The sequence below is a fragment of the Rutilus rutilus genome (assembly GCF_951802725.1).
Source record: "Rutilus rutilus genome assembly, chromosome: 5".
Classification (NCBI taxonomy): domain Eukaryota; kingdom Metazoa; phylum Chordata; class Actinopteri; order Cypriniformes; family Leuciscidae; genus Rutilus; species Rutilus rutilus.
The window spans coordinates 15,488,251-15,512,584 of record NC_140213.1 but is presented as its reverse complement, the minus strand read 5'-3'; the positions used below and the strand labels follow the sequence as shown (position 1 = coordinate 15,512,584).

The 24,334-nt window shown below is 37.7% G+C and overlaps 1 protein-coding gene across 1 annotated transcript in view; it reads left to right on the top strand.

The window, feature by feature from the left end:
- Positions 1-24,334, top strand: part of dhx36 (DEAH (Asp-Glu-Ala-His) box polypeptide 36) — a 142,470-nt gene that overhangs the window by 44,802 nt on the left and 73,334 nt on the right. Inside the window, exons 7-11 of the mRNA XM_084409512.1 lie at positions 13,949-14,023; positions 15,710-15,876; positions 16,200-16,281; positions 17,347-17,487; positions 17,772-17,877. Coding sequence (XP_084265638.1) covers positions 13,949-14,023; positions 15,710-15,876; positions 16,200-16,281; positions 17,347-17,487; positions 17,772-17,877 — 571 coding nt within the window. The remainder of the gene's footprint in view (positions 1-13,948; positions 14,024-15,709; positions 15,877-16,199; positions 16,282-17,346; positions 17,488-17,771; positions 17,878-24,334) is intronic.

The following is a 24,334-nucleotide window of genomic DNA, read 5'->3' as shown; positions in this document are numbered from 1 at the left end:
CGTTACTGTCCGGCTCTGATTATACAAATGTAAATTCAGTCATTCTGTTGGATAATATTTGTTCCTTAGTGTAAAATAGAAATGCATGGTCATTTTATTTTATAAATATAAGCAAAAAAACCTAACTATATGGTGTAACAGAGTTTTAGACCTAGACAAATCTCTCTCAATTAATAATAATAAAACAATTACAGTAGCCCATGTTTGTTCGGGATTTGAACCCTTGTCATCTAAATTATTGAAACCCAAGTTATACCACTCGACCACAAATTTACTAGAAAACTCAAGTTCAGTTGTCCAGCAGTCAGTGTGTTCGGCTCACACAAGAGAGAAGCGCTCTTCATTCGCCTCATTCCTCAATAGAATAGTCAAAATAATCAGCGTCATTGCACCTAATTTATTTTCACTGACTGCGAGATAGACCTTTGATGGTCTTTGGTGTATTTTTTTTTTTGTTTGTTTGTTTGTTTATCGCACTGCTCCCCCGATGAATAGGCTTCTGTTGCCCACCGACGTCTACAATATGAAATATAGGCTATATTGTTGTCTCTATTTTTAACTTTTGATTCTATTTTTATGTTCTAAAAATTTGTTCTATTCTGTTTAAAATGTACTTTTACATATTTAATTTTTGCTATCGTTAAAGCTGCATTCTGTAACTTTTTTGGGTTAAAAAATTATCCAAAATAAATTTGAGCAAGTACATAACCAGCCAGTGTTCAAAACTATCTGCTTGCCTTAGCTCGATTCAAAAAGGTAAGCTTGTAATAATGTTTTTAATTCCAGTGGTACTGGTGGATTTCCACGGGAAATTCTAGCATGTCTTTGCGTCATTATGTCTGTACACATAAAGAAGGTGTCTCGGCTAGTAGGCTATATTGCGTGTGAGGATGTTGGAGGTGGAGATTTATAGCCTTTTCTCACAGCACTTGATATAATTAAACTTATCAATTTGATGGCTCAAACAGAAAGGTTCAAACGACAATCATCAGTGTAGCAAATTAGCTCTATGAAATATTAATAATCAATAATAACTGGTTATAATTGATTATTAATATTTGGATCAGTTAATATAATTAACTTAATGTAGTAAATTAATATTACAATCAATTAACCTGTTTGTCCTGTGAACACTCAGGATTAATTGTTTATTAACTATTAACTAAGTACATATCCGGGGCATGGGAAATGTCTTTCTTAATTTACAGTACTACTAAGAGCAGTAACCAAGATCTAAATGATTAGTGACTCCAGTTATGAACTTGAGACACGGACAACTTTACATGTGACATGAACAAGATTTTATTAACTAGTCTAAACACTTAAACTACTCTAACATACACACACATACATGCATACAGTTTACCAAGGGAAAGAGAGCTGAAGCAGAATACAGGAAAGCAAGAAGTTATAGCATTGTTTGAAATTCAGCAGATCAACAGCCTTGAGCAAACCATCAGTTTAGTTCTAACACACCCTTCTTTAAAGGGGTAAGGATACTTAAAGGTATAGTGGAGGATTTTCCCGAATTTTAGAAAAGAGCCGCCCTCTCCACTTTTTGAAAAAATGCACATGCGCAACACTCTACCTGCTCCCGAGAGGGAACGCCTATTAAACGTGCGCACGAGAGAGCATGCATGAGCCTAGTTCTCCTCGGTGAATGGAAAGACAAGGCCGCTGCCTGGCACAAACTTGGAGGGTCCTTAGAAGCTTCTAGTTGAGCATCATCTTCACGTCAGCATTTCAGAAAGGGACTAAGAGCTGATCAGTGACTTTAAAGCGTGAAGATGGCACAACCTCTGGAAGTGTGTGAGCCAATGAGAAGATTTCCCTTTGGAGGGACATTTTACGACCCATTGTGTTCTAGCAGGGCATTTGAATATGTACTTTCATTGGGTGTTTAAGAAAAGAATCTTTAAGATTCTTATAATACTAATGCTTCACAAAGTTAGCAAAATGTAATGTAAATTAACAAATCGGAGACGAAGATTGGATTTTATAGAGACCAAACATGCCACACATATGATTTTGGTTAACCATAATATGCAAAGTCTGAAACATTAACCCAACAGAGTTTACAAGAATACAAAAGCCACACCACATAAAAGAAAAATCATGAGATGGGAAAATTAGATATGTTTACACATTTCTCAAGTGGTTATATATAGAATATATAGGATTACAGGGTTTATTTCTCTTCCTCTACAAGAATTTAAGTGAGAGTTGCGGCTCTCTGGAAATTCTTTTTGGTCGTAAAACTCTTATCAGTCTCAATATGTCCTGTAACGCGACACCGCGTTTTGCCAGTGTGTTAGCTTAATTTGGGATGTTAGTTTTTGGGGTAAGTTTCACAGGCATTTGTTGGGAGAGTGAGTTTGCTGGATTATTCATTAAATAAATGAATAATTTGTGTGTGTCTGATTGGTCCAGACGCTACATCAGTGTAAAATGCAAAAGACTTCGGACTTCAGAGTGGCTACAGAAAAAAAGAGACTGCAACCGGGCCCATGCGAAAACAAGGATAATATCGGAAGGGCATTAAATGTAGTCACGCAATGCTGATGTTGTTAACATTAACAATTTGAGAACAAAGTATAATTTGCACGGTTTGACGTGATATAAGCGATCGTTAGATTTAATCAGCGCAATTTATTTTTCGCTTTTTTTCCCTTAGTTGGTCAGAACAAAAGTGGATGTTACTTACTTGTACAGATTACATTTTCCGGTGAAAATTCTTCTGTTGGTCATACTTCCAAAAAGTAGAATCTGTGATTCTGGATGACAGTATCCACACCGGCCCGGTGACTGACAGACGCACATTCTCCTCAAAACATTAATTCATCTGCGCTGTGCCATGCCGAGGCACCAACCCACTTAAAGTTGATAATTTCGCGAATAACTGCAATTGCAGATTTCGAATAGAGATGGTGACAAAGAGGAAAAACTACGGACTGCAGCTTTAAATTTAACCAATTCTGTTATAGCCTAATAGGTATAAAAAAATAAATTAATTTTTTTTTTATTTTTTGTTCTAAAGGTTTGTTCTATTCTGTTTTGTTTGTTTATTAATTTTTTTTACATATGTAATCAGTCTCATTCTTGTTGAAATAATGAAAAAAGTTTTTTTTTTAACAATACCTTGTGCTGTGTTTTTCTGTTGTTTAACTTTTCAAAATGAGGCAATTGCTGCTGTTTTGCAAAATGTCCCTTTGCGCCACCTGGCGGTCATTTCGCGAACGACTTTAAAATGCAACTGGTTTATTTTTGCCGTGGTGACTTTGCTGCGCCAGCTGGCGCGGTGGTAATTGGCATTCTGGTTGACTACCTACTGTACACACATAAATTCTTATCTAGGTTTGCTATAAAGCAATACTTATTTTTTCAGGTTTGTTTAATGATATTAAGACCAATTTACTGTAACAATTTAATTAAATTTGACAATTTAATTCAAAGTCAGTCTCAACTTCATTGTCATTTTTAGCACATTGCACGGCAATGGTTAAAAACGAAACACAGTTCTTCAGGGAACAACGGTGACAAACATAACGATAATTCAATTCAATTCATATTTATTTGTATAGAGTCCACATTAGGCAAGGCAAGTTTATTTATATAGCACATTTCATACACAATGGCAATTCAAAGTGCTTTACATAGAAGAAATTAAAATAATAAAAAGAAATTTTAGTTTAGAAAAATAAAATACAGTAGGCCTACAGTACAAACAGTCGGACGAACAGTGGCACAGTGCTCATTCAGTAAATGCATAGCTAAACAGAAGTGTTTTGAGTCTGGATTTGAAAGTGACTACTGTAGGAGCACGTCTGATCTCTTCTGGTAGCTGCTTCCAGTTGCGGCTGGCATAATAGCTAAAAGCCGACTCGCCATGCTTAGAGTGAACCCTTGGTATTTCTAGCTGATATGATCCTAATGATCTGAGTGATCTGTTGGGTTTATATTCAGTGAGCTTATCTGCAATGTATTGAGGTCCTAGGCCATTGAGTGATTTATATACCAGTAATAATACTTTAAAATCAATCCTAAATCTAACTGGGAGCCAGTGTAAAGACCTGAGGACTGGTGTGACATGTTCATATTTTCTGGTTCTGCTCAGAATCCTGGCGGCAGCGTTCTGTATGAGCTGCAACTGTCTTATGGTCTTTTTGGGAAGGCCAGTGAGGAGTCCATTACAGTAATCCACCCTGCTGGTGATGAAAGCATGAACAAGTTTCTCTAAATCTTGTCTGGAAACAAAGCATCTAATTCTTGCAATATTTTTCAGATGAAAGTATGCTGATTTAGTTATTGCTTTGACATGACTACTGAAACTAAGGTCTGACTCTAGTGTCACACCAAGATTCCTGACTTGATGTTTAGTTGTTTGACCCCTAGAGTGAAGGTATGCGTTCATCTTGAGAACTTCATCTTTGTTTCCAAACGCAATGACTTCAGTTTTGTCTTTGTTTAACTGAAGAAAGTTTTGGCACATCCAACTGTTGATTTCATCAATGCATTTGCACAGGGAGTCAATGGGGCTGTAATCGTTAGGCGATAGGGCTAAGTAGATCTGTGTGTCGTCTGCATAGCTGTGGTAAGCAATTTGGTTCTTTCTCATTATTTGGCTCAGTGGGAGCATATACAGGTTGAACAGGAGTGGTGCAAGAATCGAGCCTTGAGGGACTCCGCATGTCATGGATGTCCACTCAGACTGATGGTCTCCGATACTCACATAATAACCTCTCCCATCTAAGTATGACCTGAACCATTTTAGGACTATCCCAGAAAGCCCCACCCAGTTTTCCAGCCTGTCAAGAAGTATGTTGTGATCGACAGTGTCAAATGCAGCCACATTACAATTTAGAGTGATCTGTTATCAGAGTTAACTGTCTAAGTTATGTATTTCAGAAATGTACATATACAAATCACAGTTATAATATGTCATATTTTAAGGCAGAAACCATAGGTAGAAACAATAGATATACAAGGTATACAGAGTAAGACGGAGAATTAAATAAGGCAATATATACATAAAGTGTAGAAGCATTGAGGTATAAGTTGTAGTGTTGAATTATTGAACTATATAGTTTTGAACTAAACAGTAGCAGTTGTTTAACTGTTGGATATGAAGCGTGGGCTGTGGATTGTGATTTGTATGACGATACAGTAGTGGAAACCCACAGATGTTTTACACTCTAAATCTCTCAGAGACGTAACGTTCTGGTCTTGACTTTCTGGCATTATGATGAGCTGAACAAGCCTTATTAATTTTCTTCTATAAATAATCCTACTGGAAATACTGTATGTTTTATAACGAGAGAAAAAGCAGATTATTTTTTAGAAGAGGTAAAGATAGTTAATTGATAAATTTGAGAAATGAATTGTGGCTTCTTTTGTACAATACACATTGTTTTTGTTATGATTTGTCTTTGTGCTTCCTTTAAGAGGTCAAATCCTATTCTATTTCCTTGAGCCCTGTTTATAATGTTAGACAATATTTATAATTGTTCTTCCTTTCTCTGACTCTTTGAGTCACAGCATTTACTCGCAGGCTGCAGGTTTTCTGTTGGGTCCAACAACAGGGCCGCAAAAGTGTTACATTTGTGCAGGTTAGTTTCAATAGTCATTTTGGACTGGGAAGAAAGTTGAATTCTGAAATATACATTGTTCTCAAAATATGTTTTATTTCAAAATACTGAGGTTGATTTGTCATGATATAATACATTTTCTTTTTTTTAACAAGCTGGAGGAAAACTAAGTACTAAACTGTTTTAGGTGCGTGTGTGTGTGTGTGTGTGTGTGTGTGTGTGTGTGTGTGTGTGTGTGTGTGTGTGTGTGTGTGTGTGTGTGTGTGTTTTCATTCAAGCGAGAAAAAAAGTGGATTAGGCAGCGAGGTCACTGGAACATGTGTCCGAGAGCAAGTAATTGCCTCTCTTCCGAGGGGAAAGATAGAGGACTGATTAGAGCTTGCTGCCAAATATCTCACAACTCTTCTTCTCTCAGTTTCTTTTTTCCCCATCCCCATTTCTTCCTTTTTGTCTCATTATTAGTGGTGCCAAGACGAGCATTACTATTGCAATAACTTTTGGGTTAAAGGGGTAGTTCACCAACATATAAATTCTGTCATCATTTACTCATCCCCTTTTTGTTCCTAACCCATAACATTTTGTTTATCTTCTAAACACAAATGAAGGTATTTTTACTGAAATTACCTTAGATTGAAATAATTTTTTTGTCCCTTCATTGAAAGACAATTTCAACAAAACTTGTGCCTAATTCCTCCTCTACTTTTCTCCTACTGTTTTTCGAGTACTTTGTATTCAGACATTCTACTTTTTTTGGCGAACTGTTTTTTGCATACTACATAGTAGGGAAGTATTTGATTTCGAACGCAGCTCATAAGTTGAGGGGTTTTATCCAAGTCTTCTGAAGAGACATGAACACTTTATAAGATGAACAGATTTAATTTAGTCTTTTATTCACATATAAGCACTGCTCAACACAGTCACATTTATTTATAGCGCATCAAATATGCTACACATGGAAGCTCAACCGTGTTTGCTTGATGCCAAAGCAGGATAATATGCAAGTACATGAAGTTTTGTTTTAATATTGTTTTTAATATACTTATAACTGAGTGATTGGTTACCAACTTCAAAATCCACATGCCCTTAAAAGAATGAATTACGCACCTATAAATCTTTTAAGCAGTCAGACCCTGCTAGTGTTAAAACAGGAGTTTGTGAAGGGGACAAAGACTTCAGCTCATCAAGTTTCTTATACCCCCTTCACACAAGTCACACACTTGACATCCTTCAGGAAATGAGAGAATGAAAGCAGAGAGAAGGGTGGGTACTGAGAGGTGAGTCAGTGGGGAATTGGTTGCTTCAGCTGTGCCGAAAGAGATGGAGTGATAATGTGAAAAAGTGTGAATGGGGGTGCCGGGGAGAAGAGAAATGGTTTGTTAATCTTGTCTTGCTGTGGTGAGGAAGAGTAGAAGACTGGACCTGAGAGAATAAGGTGGAAAGGCTGAGGGCTGGAAAAGAAATGGAGGAGGAGAGAGGTGAGAAGTACAGATGCAGGTGGCCTCTTCAGGCCATGAGAGGTGCAATATCTTGTTTTTTCCTCTTCCTCACTTATACATCAGTCTAAATCCTCTGGCGCTCCCATACACCTTTTCTCTATTGCTCTAATTTGATAGTCTGTTTGTGTCTGACAGTGTGTGGGAGCAGGTAAGGAGGTTTAGCATAGTCTTATGAAGTCTTTTGAATTGCAGAGTTTCTGTGTTATTATGTAAAATAGAAAGTTCATTTGAATTACTGACACTTTCTCCACTGTGGAATACTTAGTCTCTCGGGGAAAAAGCTTTCTGCTTATGTACTGTACAGGACGGCGATTTTCTCCTTCACCCAACCCCAGCTCAGATGCATCAGTTTGTACTACAAACGAAAGTTCAAAATTCGGACTCTGTAACACAGGATCTTTGCACAAACAAGACTTAAGGTCTTGGAAGGCATGTTCGCATTCGGATGTCCACTTGACTTTAGTAGAACTGCTTTTCTTTGTTAGGTCCGTCAGTGACGCCGCTCTGCTGGCAAAGTTAGGTATAAACCTCCTGTACCAACCTATCAAACCCAGAAAGGATCTGACCCCTTTCTTCGATGACGGCGGTGCACATGACAAAATTGCTTGAAGTTTGTCCACTTGTAGTCTCACTGAACCTCCTCCAGCAGCGTAACCCAAGAAAGAAACTTCCTGCTTGGCGATCTGGCATTTCTTTGTGTTTACCACTAGGGCTGGGTATTGACACAAATTTCACAATTCGATTCGATTTCGATTCACAAGCTTGCAATTCGATTCGATTTCGATTCCGATTCGATTCAATATTGATTATTTTGGATATCAGGTACAATACATGGCAAATTTTCTCAAGGAAAACAAATCTCTTAACTAATGCTGTAAACTATGGGAGTCAGTTGTAGCCTACTAGGTTTCATTAGCCTATTATAATATTGAAGGTAAAAATTAACAGATTTTTATACAAACACTTAAATTACACTTATTTATTTTTATTATAATAAAGTTATATGAAATATAAACATTTAAATGGTGACTGTCATAAAAACCTGCCAGATTTATTCCAACATGCATTAAAAACTGAAGAACATTAAAAATTATAATGAATATGTAATATGGTGCATATATTTAGCAAAATGCTCCTCTCTAGAGTTAATTTTTATAGCTGACTAACGAGTTTATGGTCACTTTATATGGTTTTATATAAACCTTACAGAAAAAACATGATACGAATTACGATAAGTTGTACTCTATCTTTAACACACTTTCAGATGCTCATTCATGTTTATTTCGCGCTGTGACTGGTATTATTAAGGTGGAAGAGAAGATCATGTGCGGTCCGTGCTGCTGCTTCTCTAGAGCTGAGCCAGAGCGATCTCACGCCACAGCGCCAAAACGGTATTTATTATCATTTATTATTTGGAATTTTGTAAGAAAATGGACGTAATTTGAAATCTGAGACTTTATTTCATATCAATAGTAACAAAGCACAAAGATTATTGCGATTTATTGGATGGGATGCGCGCTACAATGTTACATTCATTCATCAACTGAAAACAGGATGACTAATCGATTCTTGGGATTTAGCCTAAGAATCGATATCGATTCGTAAAAATGAGAATCGATTAACCCCCTGAGGTCGGCGGTATCGCCGGCGATACCAGCTCGCTTTTTTTTTATCAGTGTAAAAGAAACTCATAAATACTCTGTTGACTTTGATTTTCCATAGGAGTTTCATACATCAATCGATTCTGTTAAATGTGTATTATTTTTCTGTATACTCACAATAAAAACAAAGTGTTGTGCTTTTCGCCAAATTAAGAAAAATAATCACGGAGCGAGTTCTGCCTTCTCTCTGTCCGTGTAGTCCATTCTGAAACGCGTCCGAAAATGAATCATAACTCAGCGAATACTTCTCACACAGGCACGTGATATATGTCTTTATGAAGCTTGAAATCTCTTCTTTTAAATGAAGTAATTAATAAAAAAAACAAATGTTTTCAACTCATGTAATCCGTTTGAAAGCAAGGAGAGGTACCGTTTTTTCCTTCTGCCTAATTATCTCTATAATGAACTGAGGCCGCCCCGCCCCCGGCGCTATTGACATGGTAAATAGTTTAGGTAATCTATGCTTCGCACCCGCCCCCCGATCAATGCCTTGAAAACACGAAGTTTCATCAGATCAGATTCACTGATAGTTCATCGCGTTTAGAGAGGATGGCGCGTTTCTCCGGTAAAGACGCTCTTCAGATGATTCTGGACAGCGAGGAATAACTCACCTTGGCTTTTCCTCAGAGGAAGATTGTAACTCAGACGAACGGCAGCATGTTCAAGAGCGAATTGATCACGCCGAGTAAACACCGAGTTTTCACGTGAGTAAATACGTGAACACGTAAATACGTGAATACGTGGTAGCCCTGTTTGTGCTAAATAGTGTGTAATTTTTTTTTGCCATTACTATGTTTATAAGCAACTGAAAAAAGCACAAATGTCAGGGCATGTCAGAACATCTCAAGGACCCCAAAAACACCTCAGACCCCAGAGGGTTAAAATCGAGAAAACAATATTTTTTACCCAGCCCTATTTACCAACAGACCTGCCCGTTGAATTCTTTCAAACACCTCTGCCAAGTGTTCTAGATGCTGTTCCCAGGACTCGCTGAAAATGACGATTATCGTCAATGTATGCTGCTGCAAAGCCGTCCAGACCCCGTAGCACTTGATCAACCAGGCGCTGGAAGGTCGCTGCAGCCCCGTGAAGACCAAACGGCATATACTTAAAATGATACAGCCCTGCAGGAACACGAAAAGCAGTCAAGTTCTTAGCAGAATCAGTCAATGGCACTTGCAAATATCCTTTGCACAGATCTAAAGTTGTCAAATACTTAGCTTTGCCTAGTTGCTCGATCAACTCGTCGACTCTCGGCATCGGATAAGGGTCGAAAGCTGATACTGCATTCAGTTTTGAGAAATAAACGCAGAATCTGAGTGTCCAATCTTTCTTTGGCACCAGTATAACTGGACTACACCATTCACTTGTTGAGGGCTCGATGATGTCAGACTCCAGCATCATTTGCACTTCCTCTTTCAAGGCTGGGATCAGGCTCTGCAGTGATGTTGCCTGATCGGCTCTGTTGCAAGCAAACGAATATTATGATGCAAAAGTGTTGTTTTTTCCTGGTTTGTCAGAAAAAAGCCCCCCTGGTACTAGATTCTGGAACTCTTTTCGCTGTTTAGGTGATAGATGATCTATTAGTGGGAAAGTTGACTTTGAATTAACAGGAAAATATTGTTCCTCTTCATCCTCCACTTTCCTTGCCCACAGCTGCTCTGACCATGAGCCTTTCCAAGGCCTCAACAGATTAATATAGAAGATCTGAAACTTTTTCCTACGATCAGGTACAGAAATCTCATAATTCGTGAGACTTAGCTTTCTAACCACTTCATAAGATCTTTGCCATTTAGCCAAAAGTGAACTTTCAGAAGTAGGAAGTAATAACAGTACCTTCTGCCCTGGAGTCAGCACTCTTTTCCTACTGGACTGATCATACCAGTATTTCTGTTGCTGCTGTGCTTTTGTCATGTTAGCTCTCACAACATCGGTCATTGAGTCCAATTTCTCTCTCATCTTCAAAACATATGACAGAATTTTTGTTTGCTCACGTGCATTACCTCCTTCCCAGGCCTCCTTTAGCACATCTAACGGTCCACGAACCTGACGTCCATACAGCATCTCAAATGGTGAGAAGCCCGTTGATGCCTGTGAAACTTCACAATACGCGAACATCAGATATGGCAACCATTGGTCCCAATCAGCACCTGTATCAGACACAAACTTTCGTAGCATTGACTTCAGTGTCTGATTAAATCTTTCCACCATACCGTCGGTCTGAGGGTCATAAGGAGTGGTCTGTATAGGATGCATTCTTAACATTGAGCAAACTTGTTTCATTAACTTCGACGTAAAGTTAGTGCCCTGGTCTGTGATTATCTCTTTAGGCAATCCTACTTGAGAAAAAAAGTTGACCCAGTGCATCCACAACCTGCCTTGTCTTGATGTTTCAGAGAGGAAAAACTTCTGGATAACGCATAGCGTAATCAACAACAACCAAAATGTACTTATTACCAGCTCTACTCCTTTCCAAAGGTCCGGACGATGTCCATTGCAATTCGAGAAAATGGTACGTCAATAATAGTTAAGCTTACCAGAAGTACTCTGTCACTCTTTTTAGCAGTGACAGTCTCACCAACTGACATTCAGGGCATGATTTACAAAAATCAACAACATCTGTATAGAGTTTAGGCCAATAAAACTTACTAGCAATTCTAGACTGGGTTTTCCGTTGGCCTAAATGTCCTGCCCAAGGTACTGAATGACCTAATTGTAATATCTTTAACCTCATAGACTCTGGTACCACCAATCTCTCCCCTTCAGCACTTAAGTACAACTTTTCACTCTTAATCATCAGCTGATCTTTCTGAATTAATGTTGACATTCTGTTGTTAACCTTAGCATTCTCAAACAACGGTTTCAAAGTTTCATCCTGCCTTTGCAATTGCACAATATCATGAGGAATTTGCTCAAGATCGTCTGTGTACGGTTTTGTCACATTTTCAATTACTTCAGTACCCATAACTTTATTGCGACGTTTCTCCCTCCTAGATTTCCTCTTTTTAGAAACCCAATTGAACGGTAAATCTTGCAAAAGCTGTTTACTGACCTCCTCTTGATTAGCCTGTGCTCTTGTTACAACCCTAGCATCTGCTACATTATCATTCTGTAAAAAATCCACCAACACCGGTATATCTCTGCCTGATATCACTGGATAGGGTAATTTGTCAATTACCCCAAGAGATAACTTATAGGCTTGACCTTCAATTTCAGTCACAATCTCAGTTTTAGGATACTCTTTTTCATTGCCATGAATACAACAGATTTTCAGTTTGTCATGATTTAGTACATTTGACTTTCCTAAACATTCTGATCTCACTAATGTTTGGCTTGAACCAGAATCAACCAATGCTTTAAACAACGTGTTTCCAATCTTCATCTCCACTACTGTGTCACTGTTCAGTTCTATCTCATTCAGCTTCACTGACGATCTTAACTCATAACACAGGCGAGTATTAGATACATTTTGCACTGGACAATCGGCTTTTTAATGCCCTGCCTGGCTGCATGCATGACATATAATTACATGTTGTACTCTGTTGTACTTACTAACTCCCCCAGCCCGCATACCGTTACTCGGAGTAGAATTGTTTTGTAACGTTCGACTATTAGCGTCAAAATTTCTCAGACCACTACCCTTAGCATCCCCAGACTTACTTGTAGCAACGGTAAGAGATGTAACACCCAGTCATGACTTGGCCATTTGCACGCTTGAGAAGTACGTTCAAAAGTCATTAAATAATGCTCAATGTCCTCATCACTTGATCAAGGCAGCATTCTTGGGCTGTTAAAGCTTATTGAACCATTACCTTGTGTTGCTGTTACAGCTTCATCTGCCGCTGCTGATGTAGTCACCTCAGTTTGCGCTTGTTGATAAATCTAAAACAGATAAATCATAATATAATCACTGATCACATGTACACTACATATTCAAATAAGACAGTTTATCATATCAACACATTCATATCACTCTCTGTCTTACTAAATAGTATAACCCATAACAGAATCATTAGGGATATTCACATCATCAGAACACTCCCCTGCACAGGACCAAACAGGTAAGTTAAGCCATGACATACAGTGGGGAGAACAAGTATTTGATACACTGCTGATTTTGCAGGTTTTCCTACTTACAAAGCATGTAGAGGTCTGTAATTTTTATCATAGGTACACTTCAACTGTGAGAGATGGAAAAATCCAGAAAATCACATTGTATGATTTTTAAGTAATTTGCATTTTATTTTGGATTTAAATCCGTTTCGCAAAAACACATTTATGTGACCAGGTGTAAATGAAATCGTTTTGATAAATCAGATAGCTATCCGATCTGAGAAAACGCATGAAGTGGCCAGGTGTAAACAGCCCCCATGACACATCTACTATATTTCAAAGTCTTGAAGCAGTACAATAGTTTTTTGTAAGGAACACAGTCAATTTTAGTCTGTATTGTATTGCATGTGTTGTATAGACCAATTTCGAGCCGACGTCACAGTTACGTCAGCGTTAGCTGGTGGCAAAACAAAGCCACCATTGACTGAGCATGTACGGGTCAAAACGTTAAAATAACTTTTGCAAATAACAATCGCGTTCTTGGACAGTGAGTGACCTTGCACATTAAGATAAAATTGGATTTTCTTCAGTCATTATTAAACAACAAGCTAACAAAACTGGCAAACTAACGTTAGTGAAGCGGCCAGAGGGATCGTTCTGCCACCACCTAAGCTCCACCCACAAAAAAGTCACCATGTTTACCAACTGAAAAGGGGTCTATAGACCACTTTTATGGTGCTGTAACTGTTATGTAAAGCTTGATATCCCTATTTTACTGTCATTATGTTGAAAAGAGTGGCCAGGATATTCTGCAAAAAAGAGAAGTTTCAGTTTCTCTTTATTGATAAAATGTCTTTTATTGAAAACTTTTTGTTACCATTTATTTTCATTTATTTAGTAGTTTATTCATGTATTTTTTTCATTCATTTATGTATTCATTAATTCTTTCGTTCATTTTTTTTGAGTACTTCATATTAAAATTAGTACATTATTGCATATTATTGAATAATGTTGCTTTTGATATGTGTAGTGTTTTGATTTAGTATTGTAGTATATTTTAATATCGTAATTGAAGTGAAAATTATTTCTACACTGATTTTTCCTGTTTTATTTGTCCTTTTCTCATCGCTCACTTTCTGGCACTGCTTTCCAGTCGGTTACCACGGAAACAAGGCTCGGTGTTGTATTGTACAACGGGCATTATTCTTCAGTGGCTCCGCTCAGATACGTAAGTGTTCTAAACCTCTTTCCCTCCACTCCTTTCTGCTGTTTCATTACTCCCCTCCCCTGTTTAATCAATACACAGCTGGTGTACAGGGCGCACACATGCACTTATACATACTCAAAGCAATGTCAAACATATAATTGCACATACATTCAATATCACTCACTGACTCACTCACTCACTCACTCACATCAACTCTGCTTCAGCGGCTGCAGAGTGGAGATGCCTAAAGTACCGTTCACCATGCTTCTTAGTTTGACTCATCCACTCAGACAGCTTTCACCACAACCCATATAGAAAACACATTATGTACTGTTGTTGTTTTGTTTTTTCTCTTACATCTCTTCTGTTTTGATGCCGACATATTCGTACGTACAGAAGTCCCTGATAAAAGCCTGTTAGGGATCTGAATGACATCATTCAGGCTACGTTCACACAGTCAGTGTTTGGGATTGACAACAGTGTCTATTTCTGTGATTCTCGAATTGCCCTGTTCGTGCAGAAGTAGGGCTGGGCAATATGGTAAAAAATGTATCATGATGAAATTTTTCATATCAGTCAATATCATAATTATCACGATAAATGTCTTTTTTTTTCTTTCAAGTTTAAAGGCCGATCTTTGCTCCTGAGTGAGGTGAACATTTCACAAATTACTATTACATGTTTTGTCTTAGAAATGCACATTTAACAGTAGCTTGAGTTGGGATGCAGATGTAAATTTGTTCATCAACAAATCATCTGTAAAAATTGTAACAACCTAATTTTTTGGGGTAAAATTTTATTCGGTAAAATGTAGTATTCCATAGTATTTGGATCATGTTAACCACTGGTAAAACCATGCATTGCACCTCACTGCCATGGTAAAAAGTAACTGTATTATTGTTTCTGTTGTATTTGTTATGAAAAACTGTAGCCTAAAGACATTTAGTAATACAAATGCATAAAAAACTGCTATAGCCAATTAACAAAAATACTGTAATTATATTCAATTACTCCTTGAATACATTTAATGTCTACATTAATAATAAAATACAATTTGATTTGAATATCCCACATTTCTGCCACAATCCCATGGTTTCAGTTAGTGTTACTACAGTTAATGTTGGCGACTTATCATTGACGCAGAAAACAGGAGAAACATTGAGCTAAAGTGTTGCTAAGAATGTCAGCACTGTTTTATCTGGCTTCAAACTAGTTAAAATCACTAGGCATTTGATTAATGGTTTGTATGGGAGAACACTGCGCCAAAGTCGAACACTTTTCACTGGATTTTCACTTTTCACTGGATTATGTTCTAAGCTCACGCTGAGCCAAGCTGATAAATGTTCAGTGTATCTCACGGTTCAAACCGGCAGCCCTGTCTTGTTCCGGTTTTGGCGCGTTTGCTGTATAATGTTTCTCATACACAACAGAAATGGCAGGGCTTATCAGTTATTGATAAGCATTTGCATAGAGCATAAACATTATATCGAACACTTATGGAACTTTTGCTATAATTTTATCAAGGAAAATTATAGCTGGGGAATCTTTTAACCATATGTGGCCTTCAAGAATTATTGTGGTTGCAGAGCATCAAGGCTTCAGGAATCTTTCTTATTTTCTTATTTCTTCTTATTCATAATTATGAAAAGTCTGTCCTTTGCTCCAGTGTGTGTATGTGTTTTTTTTTTTTCTCCCCCCCCCTTCCAGATACCTCACTAGCGTAAGTCACCTGATCTTGGATGAAATTCATGAGAGGAGTCTTCAGTCTGATGTTCTTCTCACCATCGTGAAGGACCTGTTGATTGCTCGAAAGGACCTAAAAGTAGTCCTCATGAGTGCCACACTTAACGCTGAGAAATTCAGCAAGTATTTCAGTAAGAGAATTAACATAACTTCAAATAATTCAGATGGATGAATCCAAAATAAATAATTTTTTATACAGTTTTGTAGTGAATTTACCACTTATCATTTAGGATCGTTTAACTATGTCTTATAATATATAACAGTCTAATACAGCTCTCTGTACTCCTCAAAGGAAGTATGCCAAGACCTAGCATAACGCTAATGACCTGGATAATCGGTTTAGCATTTAAGGGGGAAAAAGTTAGATCATGAACAGTGGGAATCCAACCATTCAATAAGGATCAGACACATAACTATGGTAATCATTGAAGATTGCATGTTCTTTCTCTTATAGATAATTGTCCCATGATCCATATTCCTGGATACACATTCCCAGTGAAAGAGTTTTTACTGGAGGACGTGGTGGAATTGCTTAGGTGAGCTCATAAAAAAAAAAAAAAAGTGATATATTTACAAAATACAATATCATTTCTAAAGTTTGGGGTCAGTAAAAAAATGTAAGAACTTAAAACATTCACTGCCCTTACTAAGGATGCAATAAAGTGATAAAAAATGACATTAAAGAAATGTATAATGTTACAAAAGATTTATATTTCAAATAAATGCATAAAAAAAACAACAACTTTCTATTCATCAAAGAATCCCAAAAAATTATTACTGTTTCCACAAAAATACTAAGCAGCACAATTGTTTTTAACATTATTATTAATAATAATAATCAGAAATGTTTCTTGAGCACCAAATCAGCATATTAGAATGATTTCTGAAGGATCATGTGACACTGATTACTGCTGAAAATTCAGCTTTTCCATCACAGGAATAATTTTAATCACATTTTAAACATATTAAAATAAAAAACAGTTATTTAAAAATATATATATATTATGTTTCACAATATTACTGTATTATTGCTGTTAGTTTGGTCAAATTAATGCAGCTTTGGCGAGCATAAGAGATTTTCTTTCAAAAACAGTTAAAAATCTTACTGACCACAAATCTTTGAATGATATTGTGTATTTTATACTTCTTGCACTGCTGGATCCAGCTACTTAAGATAGTAGCTGTTTTACATGGTTCCAGCTGGTCCAAGGTGGTTTAAGTGCCATTAATTGTGAGCTAGACTTAGTAGAGGTCAATTAATTCAGAGCTGCTAGACCATCTTGGATAACCTGGTTGAATAGGTTAAAGGATTAATTCACCCCAAAATTAAAATTACGTGTTTAAGCAGCTCTTTTCTATACAGTTCATCAGTTCGCACATTTACTAACCATAGCTTTTTGAATTGCCATGGGAAAGTAACTGATGACATAATTGTAATTTCTGGGTGAACTATTCATTTAGGCTGGTATTTCTTTTTATTTTGCAGTGGTTTTAACTCCATTTGAAATTTTCCCACATGAAATGGCACAATGGCTACAGTATATGCAGGATAGAAGTTGACTGACTGAATGCTGGGAGTGTCTTCTAACTTTGTATCATAGATTCCAGCCAAAGCAACATGACCGAAGACCTCGCTATAAGAGAGGGTTTATGCACGGCCAGAACGCACGGCCAGAGAAAGAGCAGAAAGAGGCAGAATACCGCGAGAGCTGGCCCTGTTACGCCCGTACGCTCAGAGATCGGTCAGTATTTTTTGAAAAACAACTATTGAATGACAGTAACCTCAAACTTTGACATGTACACATTAAAGTAAATGCAAACTATTTAACGAATTGCCTCATTTTATTGCCTTAAGTTATTTAATGCAGTTTGAAAATACAGCTTTTTGCGGGATGAAATTAGGCATTGTTGACGGTTTTCTTGCAGCTGTTAAAGTGAATTTTTGAAGTATAAATATTTTTCGCAGCACTTGTGTTGAGTCACTGAGATGTGATGTAGCATGACCTGTCTGCTCTGTGATTGGCAGGTACTCAGACAGCACCATTGACACGCTGGAGATGATGGATGATGATGAGAAGATCAATCTGGAGCTCATCGTAGGATTGATCCGACACATCGTGATGAAAGAGGATGTGAGTGCCTTCCTTGTAAGCCTGGCTGTTATTTTTGTGTATTCGAGTGTGTGTCCATGTGACTTGGCCAAATCAGGGACAGATGGTGAGCCTTGAGTAAAGAAGAAACAAGTTGGCATTAAATGTGTGCTAATGGGACTTCTTAGCAGATGCTCCTCTCCTCTCCTCTCCTCTCCTCTCCTCTCCTCTCCTCTCCTCTCCTCTCCTCTCCTCTCCTCTCCTCTCCTCTCCTCTCCTCTCCTCTCCTCTCCTCTCCTCTCCTCTCCTCTCCTCTCCTCTCCTCTCCTCTCCTCTCTCAATACCACATTCACATCCTGTTCACATTACTACAAGTTCATACTCTACATGGATACAATTAGTCTGAATTCTCAAATCTGAGAAACACGATGCTCCTATAATACCTACTTTTATACGCCTTAAATGGCTCATATTTCATTTTTTCCACTGAGGTCTACTTTTGTAGGTCATTTAGCTTAAACCCATTTTCTGTCCTGTCTCTGACCCTTAAGGGGGTCGCACACCGGACGAGACGCGTCACGCAGCGCCAAGTCTTTAAAATTCGAACACATTATTCTCTGAGTGTACACACATATGAGTGTACACACGTACGCGCCATTCGGCGTCTGTCCGCGGCGCCCAACTATGGCTCAGGAGCTTGTTCAAAATCCTGCCGCGCCACAGAGTGCCATTTACATAGTTTTATATTAAATTTACATTTATTTGTCTCAAATCGTTGTTAATGTATATACTGACTTCACCCTGTGCTGCAATATAAATTTAGTTTTACATTCATTTACAGAAATCAGCTGCGTGGATGAAAATCGGATGATATTATCGGATTTTCAGGTGATATTCTCAATTCATTCAATTAACGGACGCTCTGAGGTAAAGTGTTCAGACTGCAGACTTAGCAACGATTGTATTTAATTGTACAGTACAATCATAACATACTACAGACATTATCTTAATTCCATAATGTCCTTAAACATAACAATATTGCTAGCCATAAACTGAGAAAATGCGCATCCGGTGTGCGATACCTCGAGTTGTCCTAGACGCGACGCGACGCGGCTCTACGCTTCTCGTCCGGTGTGCGACCCCCTTTAGTCTTAAACGAGCTGCTGTGCCTTTAAGGTTCCTTCTCAAATGACACCGTAAGACCTTGTGGTTATCCTCTGAGTCACGTTTTGACCCATTAGGCTTGTCAGCGTGTCCTTGAGGGTGAATGGGTTATAAAAACATACATTTGGGATAGACAAATTCTTTCAAATAAATCAGCATTTATAGGCAAGAGTCATGGAGTGTGTATTAAACGTACACTTGAATATCTATATAAAGTTAAGTTTTAAGACACTTTTATAAATGCAAAACTTCTTTTGGAAAATAAATTTGGGAAAAAACTGAATAGGAGTAATGTCATCTATGGAGGAATGGCACTTTTTAAATGGACAAATTAATAGGCTTATTTATAACTGTTTATTTAATTAATAATAAATGATTACATATATTTTTTAAATTTAAAAGATTTAAGAATATAAGAATTTAAGAATAAATATAAAGAATTTATTAAATAAGAGCAAATCATTTGTAACTCTAATGAGAGCAGTCTCAGTACTATAGTACGGTCTAAATCCTGATTGAAAATCCTCGCAGATACCATTTCTTTCTAAAAAGGAACATAGTTGTGAGGAGACCGCCTTTTCTAGTATCTTTGATAGAAAAGGTAGATTCGAGATCGGCCTGTAATTGACTAATTCTGTACGATCAAGTTGCATTTTTTTAACAAGCGGTTTAATCATAGCCAGCTTAAAAGTTTTTGGTACGTATCCTAATGACAAAGATGAATTAATGATATTAAGAAGAGGATCTATGACCTCTGGAAGCATCTCTTTCAGTAGCTTAGTCGGAATAGGGTCTAACATACATGTTGTCGCTTTAGATGATTTAACGACTTTAGAGAATTCTTCCTCTTCTATAGCAATGAATGAATCGAATTTTTCCTTAGGGAGACTACAATGGATTCCCTGATGCGATACTGTGGTAGACTGTTGCATAGTTATAATTTTCTCCCTGATATTATCAATCTTCATAAGAATGAAGATTTATGAAGAAGTTCATAAAGTCATTACTGCTGTGCTGCTTGGAAACTTCTGGGCTTGAAGCTTTATTTTTCGTTAGTTTAGCCACTGTTTCAAATAAATACCTAGGGTTTTGTTTATTTTCTAATAGGGTTGAAAAATAAGCAGATCTAGCAGCTTTTAAGGCCTCTCTGTATGCAATCGAGCTCTCCTTCCATGAAATGCGAAATACCTCTAGTTTTGTTTTCTTCCAGTTGCGCTCCATTTTTCTGGCTGCTCTCTTAAGGGGCTGAGTGTGCTCGTTGTACCACGGCGTTGGACTATTTTCTTTAATCTTCTTTAAGTGCAACGGAGCAACTGTGTCTAAAGTGCTGGAAAAGAGAGAGTTAAAAGCCTATCCCACATAACTTCACCTTCAACCGGCTTCATGTTTAACTGCTTCTTTTCTTTTTTCTTGTTTTGTTTTTTACTGTGTTGCCTCCTTGAAATGTATTTTAACTGTTTTAATCTGTAAGGTGTCCTTGAGTGCTATGAAAGGCACCCACAAATAAAATGTAGTATTATTATTATTATTATTATTATTATTATTATTAAGTTTCTGTCGCAATATCGAGTTCTTCTAAGCTATCTGGGATGCTGACATTTTTAAATGTTAAATTTTTGGAAATATTTAATTTTTTTGTATTTCCTAAATCGGGGAACAGACACAGTACAGTCTCTATATGATGATCAAGTTCAAGTTCCACTTTATGTATCCTTAGAAAGGAAATTTAGTGTGCAGCAGGATAAGAGCACCACCAGATGCCAACAACATTGTAAACACAACACAGGACACACATCAACACATCAATGGAGACACCCTTCCCCAGAACCAATGACAGAAACCAATACAATACACGGTCAGTATGTCATAATGAACAATGACAGAAATAAAAAAAAATATCTAGGTGAAAGAGGCTCTATGTGATGGGATTTATCTGACCTTGGTGACGTGAGACAGCTAGCAGATGGTCGGTTTAGCCAGTCTGTCTGCTTCCTGACCTGAGCCCCAATTCATGTTTGAGCTCTAAGACTATGTGCCATATTACAAGAGAAGAAGAGCAGCACCATCCCAGGAGGGATGAATACCATCTCTTTTCAAGTCTGCCCCAAAGACTTTTCCAATTGTCTATGAATTCTATATTATTTTGCGGACACCACTTAGACAGCCAGCCATTGAGTGAGGCCAATCTACTAAGTATCTCATCACTACGGCAAACAGGAAGGGGGCCAGAGCAAATTACAGTGCCTGACATCGTACTTGTGAGTTCACAAACCTCTTTAACGTTAATTTTAGTGATCTCCGATTGGCGGAGTCGAACATCATTAGTGCCGACGTGAATAATAATCTTAGAGAATTTACGATTAGCATTAGCCAGCACTTTTAAAATTGCTTTGATGTCAGGCGCTCTGGCTCCCGGCAAACATGTGACTATGGTGGCTGGTGTCTCTTTTCACGTTCCGTGTAATAGAATCGCCAATAACTAGGGCACATTCAACAGGATTCACTGTGGGTGTTTCACTGAGTGGGGAGAATCTATCTGTTATGGTGATCGGAAAGGGAAGAGCGGTGTTTTGTCCCGCGACTACAGCGTCTCACCGTCACCCAATTGCCCTGCTGCATGGGCTCTACAGTCGGAACCGAACAATGTACAGAGTTCACTTAGCTAGATGCATCCAAAGCAGTATCTAAAGCCCTTGAACTCTTACAATTAACATCGATTAAAGTTTGGATGCATGTCTCTAGTTCTGAAATCTTCTCTGTCAACCTGACTATCTCCCTGCATTTATCACATGTAAATCCTGTGCTGACAGAGAAGGCTATGCTATACATGTTACATGAAGTGCAAGTGACATTAAGAGGAGAAGATGACATGACTCACCGTGTTTGTTGACTGATCCTACTCACCACAGTTGTTAAAAATAAATAAATAAATAAAGAGCGCATGGATGGCACGCTGTCAGGCTAGCGAATTACTAGCATGTTGTGCTAGCAATAACGATTCAGATTGAAGCTAGCAATGTCAGGTTAATGTGTGATGTTGAGTAAGCTATATTTAGCAGTATAAACAACAAGGAATGATAGTAAATAATGATTCAAAACAGAAATATATACAAAGCTTAGACGCAAACTAACTCAACAGCAGCAGCAAGGCAGACAGGAGCAATCGATCAGCGAGTCTTTAGTGCTTAGTAAAACACCCTTTTGCGGTTATGACCTGCTGCAAACGAGATGTATAACCAGACACCAGCTTCTGGCAGCGTTTCTGAGGAATCTTAGCCCTTTCCTCAATAGCAATGGCCTCCAGTTCAGTAATATTCTTGGGTTTATGTGCTGCTACTGCCGCCTTCAAATCCCACCAGAGATTTTCTTTGGGGTTCAAGTCAGGTGACTGTGATGGCCACTGTAGAATCTTCCTTTACTACTTCTGCAACCAAGCCTTGGTGGAATTTGAGGTATGCTAGGGATCATTGTCCTGTTAGAAGGTCCAATGACGCACAAGCTTCAGCTTCCTCACTGCTGGCATGACGTTTTATACAAAAATGAATCCATCTTGCCTTCCACACGCTGCAGGTTTTCAGTGCCAGAGGATGCAAAGCAGCCCCAGAGCGTCACCGAGCCACCATCATGCTTAACTGTAGACAGTGTGTTCTTTTCAGCAAATGCTTCATTCCTTTTCCTCCAGACATATTGCTGATCCATAGGGCGAAAAGTTCCAGTTTTATTTCATTGCTCCACAGAACAGAATCTCAAAACTTCTGAGGCTTATTTATATAATAGTTATGCAAATTTGAGCCGACTTTTCTTGTGCTTTTGGGTCAGTAGTGGTGTACGTCTTGGAGTTACGCGCCTTACTGTGCAAGCTGAAACCTCAGTGCCTGTTGCCACCAAGTCTTGCTACAGGTCTTTTGCAGTCACTCAAGGGTTTTTCTGAGCCCGTCCTCTCAGAATATATATATATATATATATATATATATATATATATATATATATATATATATATATATATTTTATCGGTAACACTTTACAATAAGGTTCATTAGTTAACATTAGTTAATGTATTAACTAACATGAACTAACAATGAGCAATACATTTGTTACAGTGTTTATTAATCTTTGTTAATAAAAATCCAGCTGTTCACTGTTTGTTCAAGTTAGTTCACAGTGCATTAACTAATGTTAGCAAATACAACCTTTGATTTTAATAATGTATTAGTAAATGTTGAAATTAATATTAACTAAGATTGCGAGATCAAATGGTTTTTCAAAATGCAATTGAAAATGTGTATTTAAAAATATTTTATATCTAAAAGATTCATTTATTTGACTACATTTTGAAACATGAATTGAATAAATGGTTTTACATTTTATATTACACAAATATTTATATTTTATATTTATATTTACACAGAATATTATTTGGATAAAAAATTAAATCAGCACTTCAATTTGTTCTGTACAATCTTTCTTGGTGCACAAATAAGGGCCTAAGTCCTCACCAAATGTCCGTTTGGGCCTAGTCTGATAATACCACTTTTATTATTTTAGGTCATACCCCAAAATTGTAATCAACTGAAGATGTGGCCTAGTGGTTACAATGTACATGCTTAATGACACATTGAGCCATGGTGTTCATGTTGGCGAACTAAGATTATCTTTGTCTATAGTTACGTAGTCAAACATTTACATTTTGTGAGACAGCATAATTGTATATACATTTAATTGCTGTATGGCAGTTGAGAGTCCACTGACCCTTACTATGAAAGTGCAGCAAAGAAATGAAATTCTCCATGTCCAAAATGTCAGAGACAGCAGAGTGGGTTGTCTTGACAGCAGGTGAGTATTGCTATTGTAAGATTGTACGTGTCTAAGAAGAAAGGTGCTCTGGCTTGAAAACATAACCTCTAAAATAACAGGCAAATAACCTGCTCTGTACTGTGAAGTATGAACTAGTCCCATCACATCTGCCTCAAACTATTTGTTATCTTTGTCTGGGAGGAAGAGCAAAGTTTTCGTAGAAAGGAGCACTTGCGTCATCAGTGTCACAGTCCTGGATGTCACAGCAGAACAGGAAGATTAAGTTTTGGTAATTAACCATAACATTTGGGAATAATGGGCTTTTTATTGTCAGGTTTGTTTTGCTCCACACAGGGGAATCTGGGTCACAGAATGCTCTGAAACGTATTCACACACATACACATACCGATTCCTGTTGCAATGCACAACCAGTGACACGCTCATGTGCAAGCATGCACTGCAAGAGCAAGTCGATTCTGTTTAATTTGTCATGTACCCTTGATATGACGTTGCTGGGGTGTTAAATATAGAACCAGGGCCG